We start from the raw sequence: 4,644 nt of genomic DNA, 5'->3' as shown, positions 1-4,644 counted from the left end.
ATCGATTCTTCATCAGCACCACAAACTTTACAGCTAGCCAAAAGATCAATATGACGCCTATGGAGTATCTGGAGAGCAAGCGAGAACTCATGTAAGACCCTCCACCAGAACATTTTCACTTTAGGAGGTACCTCTATTTTCCAAACAAGCTTCCATTCATCATTTGTTGAACTCCCATGTTGCATTTCCTCGTCTTGTTGCTATTGATCAGAATCCAATAGTCGATAAGCTGATCTCATTGTATAATTGTCATGCCTCTCCAGCGGCCAAGCCCATACATCCCATTCTGTATTGCATAGAGGAATACATAGGATAGCATCAGCATCAATAGGTAGAAAGATAGAACGAATCCGATCTTCATTCCACTGACCACTAGCTGTTAAGAGATCAAACACTAGATGAACCTGTTGACCATCAGCTGGAGAGATCGGATGGCCCTAAAAAGATCAGGTATCCATTTATCATTCCATATATCAGTCACTAAACCATTTCCGACACGCCTTAGGAGACCACGTTTAAGAACATCCCGACCAGCCAGGATTGCCCTTCATGTGTGGCTTGAGTGTTTTTTATGTGTAGCTCAAAGGAAATTAGTGTGTGGGAAATATCGACCCTTCAATACTCTCACACACAACGAACTAGGATTTATGGTGAGACGCCAACCTTGTTTTCCCAACATCGCTATATTGAACAAGTGAAGATCACGAAAACCCAAACCCCCCTTATATTTTGGCTTCGTCAAGTGCTTCCACTGCTGCCAATGAATATGTCGATTATCTGCTGAGCTACCCCACCAATAGTTAGAAATAGTAATCTTCATTTTCTTACATGTCTCCACTGGTATTTTGAAACAACTCATAGAGTATGTAGGAACCGCATAAGCAACAGACTTAAGAAGCACCTCACGATCAGCACAACTAACATCTTTGCCACTCCAACTCCCTACTAAACCTTTGATCCGGATAGGCATATACTCGAATGTCTCTTTTTTTGCCCTACCTAGAGCTGGAGGTAACCCAAATTATTTTTCAACTAATATTTCAATGTAAATATTCAGAGTAGTATTCACCTCATTTTTCATATCATCAGTGCAATTGGTGCTAAAGAATACAATATATTTGTCTCTGTTAACCAACTATCCCGAACCTCTATGAATATAACCAATCTTCTTTTTGCGGACGATTGATTATCAGGCCCCCTGGTCCGCCCATGGGAGTATTAAACATGAAATAGACTAGTAGTATTATTGTTTTTAGTTCAGTACGTGCTGTGTATTTGCTAATAGCAATCGTGTAGCACTATACATATTCTTTTACTGTATCTGAACTGAGATGCTCGCCGCAGCTGCAGGGAAAATTATCAAAGACTAGTTCAAAGTTTCCGGGCCATGTGAGTCGTACGTACTCCAACTCTAGCTATACAGGTTTTGAAGTGAATACACACCGCCCAATATATACCAAACGAACGAAAAGGTGTTCGTTGATATTTTTTTTACTTAGAAAGATAGTGAAATTGGAGGATATCACATTTAAATGTATTGGTTATGAAACACGACTTTTCTCGGAAAAGAAAAATAAGAGCATCAAGGCTCATGTGTTATAAACACGTAATTAAAAAAGAGTAGAAATGGGGGAAAAGTACTGCCTTTATTTCTACCTATGATCTCCAAAATTTCTCACAAAAAAAAAACGAAACATTTTTTGGGGAAAAAAGGGAAAACTTGTAATACTCTAAGCTTTCTAATAAAGATGGGAAGTTATTTCATTTAATTTTCTTTGATAAGGTACAATCATTTTTTTTTGCCCATTGGATTAGCTCCGAGATGTGTGCGTATTTGATTCTGATTCTCATCCTAGAACTAAAACACGGGACTTATATTGGGATTTTTCTTTTAGAAAACAGTAACCATATAATAGACAGACCCACAAAATTAAACGTTTCTTATGAGTAAGCAAATTTCTTTGCTGCATTACCCAAGTTAAATGAAAATTGATTAGCTTTCGGTTTTTTCGATTATAAGAATGACTTATGTGCACACGGTGTATAAATCGTAGACACCAAGATTTGAAACTTCGTTGGTGGAGTTATACCCTCACGCTTTTACCACCGTAACAAGATATGTGCATTCCCAAATGATTAGCTTCCAGGTACGTATGTGCACTCTCAAGTCTCATATATAATCTTGTAATGCATTATCCAAAACATATATATGTTGGAATAGTCTCACATTGGTATTGGAAGGGCAATGCACCCGGTCAACTTAAAATTGAGAGCCTCTCACTTTATCTGCTAGATTTTTCAGTGTATAAAGGCCCTTTCAATCCTACAATTGATATCAGAGCATGATCTGTAAGATATGAGCCATAATCTTATATCTGTGGACATGAGTGTATGTAAAATCCTGATGGACCGCGTGTTCCGATGAGGCATGGCCTGAGGGAGCGTCACTGTAAGGTGAAGAGGCCTTCATCTAATGAAAGAGAAATGCACCTAACTTAAAATTGAGAAGCCCCTTACCTCATTGATTAGTTTTTAAGGTGTAAAAATGACCTTTCGATCCTACCATATCATTTTTATCAGCTAGCAGCTGTTTCCGATCGTCCTAAAACACGTTATTGAGGACTATCTACATAATTTGCATTTGAAAACCTAAAAACAGGTCCATATAAAGGATCAAAAGTGGTTGATTAATTTATCATAAGACACGCGACCTCTGAAAAGAGCATAGCAGTAGCAACTGATGCACAATGAATTCGTAGCATGAAACAATACAAATGACAACAGAGTAGAATCCAAAGAACTTCATCAAACAAATTGAACTCGAATCAAGTTACAAGCATCGATCGACGATCCGCACGCACCTCTCTATATCCGTTCCTTCATGATCAAGTACTAGTCCATGATCGTTTCTTCGTTTATAAACAGCTCCTAATCGACTAATCTCCAAAGATCAAGGGTCCAAGACACAAGACGTTAACACCTAATAACCGGTTGGCTTGTTTAGGCGGAGGAGGATTCGGCCCGATCCCCTTGGATTGGAAGGAAAATGAACAACTCCAGGAGTAATTTGCAATCCAAAAGACGGCCGAATCCTTGCCTATCCAAACACGGCCTTATCAGTTAACCCTCCTCGAGTAATCATTTATTAGCAGTCGTGGCCCTTTAACTAACGGTGAGCTGCGGAAACCCCAACGCCGGATGCGGTGACAGCGGTGGCAGGCCGCCGAGCAACTCTTCCCAGCTCCAGCTCGACGGCGTCACAGGGAGACCTTCACCACCTGCGCCCGCCTCCGTCGTGGTCGACGTCACCGTAGACGACGCGGTTTCTGTGGTCTCGCGCGTCGACATGGACGTCGGCGAGGAGGACACCTGGGCCGGCGACGACGCCGCCTCAATCTTTACTGCCTTGTTCACCACCGCGACAACCTCGACGTCGGGGTCCTCCTGCTGCCGCTTCCGCTTGTTCGCCGCGGCGGCCTGCCTCGCCTGAGGAGGCGGCGGGGCCCACAGGTCGGCGCCGCGGGTGCCGACCTCGTTAGGGAAGTTGAGGATAGCCTTGGCGCCGCGCATGCGGAAAGCGGCGCGGTCGTAGGCGCGCGCGGCCTCGACGGGCGTGTCGTAGGTGCCGAGCCACACGCGCGAACCCCGGCGCTTGGGGTCCCGAATCTCCGCCGCGTACTTGCCCCACGGACGCTGCCGCACACCGCGGTACTTGCGGAAGTTCTCGACGACCGCGGCCGCTGCCGGCGCGGCGGCAGACGCCGCCCACGCGTACGAGCTTGGAGGGACGGAGATGGTGAGCGGCTGCTTCACAGTCACAGGTGACGATGGCTCGCTCCCAAACTTCATCATCACAGGTGGCGCCGGCTCCTGCGCCCGGAACGCCGCCTCGCCAACCGCAGCGGCAGACGGAACAGCGCCCGTGTACTCGTGCGGCAGGTCTATGTATCCTTGATGCTGCTGCTGCTGCTGGTGGGGCAAGAACGACATGGGCTGGAACGCCGGTTCGCCCACCGGAGGTGGCAGCACAGGGAAGGCAACGTCGTTGGAAACTGTAGGGCTGGCCAGGGGGCCGCCGCCGAGCAGGTGCTCGCGGATGAAATCGAGGGCGAAGCCGTCGGCGTCTCCGGTGAAGTCCATGTCGGTTATGGTTCGATGGTCTGCTGATCGGCAGAGCTGACGAGCACGGGCTAATTAAGGAGAGCTAGATGACACGAGAACTCGAACCCTCAGTGGAGGAGAGGCGTGTCCCGCACTCCCGCTTGTGTTCGTAACTTCGTATGCGTTGTTCCTGAGTTGGGGTGGTGCCTGTTCGTATTTATAGCTAGGTGGGAGAGGCAGGGGAGAGGACGAGCGAGGCGAGAAGAGTACAAGACTGAAGGCTTAGAACTTTTCTTCCGGTGTTTTTCTTTGACCACCACCCCATATTAGTGGACTGTTGATCTCACGGTGAAATGAGTTCGTTGGTGCCGTTGATCACTTGACCTTGGGCGACTGAACGTACGTACGTCTCTAGCTAGTTATCGTGTCTTCCAGTTTTACTACCGCCATAGTTTTGAAGATGTTGACACGTGCAATTTGCCCAAGTGGCATTCTGCTGTTTTGGATATGTGACGCTTTCAGATTTGCCATGCTTGGGATGAA

The 4,644-nt window shown here is 46.3% G+C and overlaps 1 protein-coding gene across 1 annotated transcript; it reads right to left on the bottom strand.

Annotated features, from left to right (window-relative positions):
- Positions 1 to 2,799: 2,799 nt before the first annotated feature.
- On the bottom strand, positions 2,800 to 4,353 carry LOC133923606 (ethylene-responsive transcription factor 6-like). The gene has a single exon (XM_062368885.1). It carries the CDS (start codon positions 4,138 to 4,140, stop codon positions 3,163 to 3,165), a length of 978 nt encoding a protein of 325 aa, XP_062224869.1. The 5' UTR covers positions 4,141 to 4,353; the 3' UTR covers positions 2,800 to 3,162.
- Positions 4,354 to 4,644: the final 291 nt, after the last annotated feature.

Source organism: Phragmites australis, chromosome 7, assembly GCF_958298935.1.
Source record: "Phragmites australis chromosome 7, lpPhrAust1.1, whole genome shotgun sequence".
Lineage (NCBI taxonomy): Eukaryota > Viridiplantae > Streptophyta > Magnoliopsida > Poales > Poaceae > Phragmites > Phragmites australis.
This window is presented reverse-complemented; position numbering and strand designations above follow the sequence as displayed.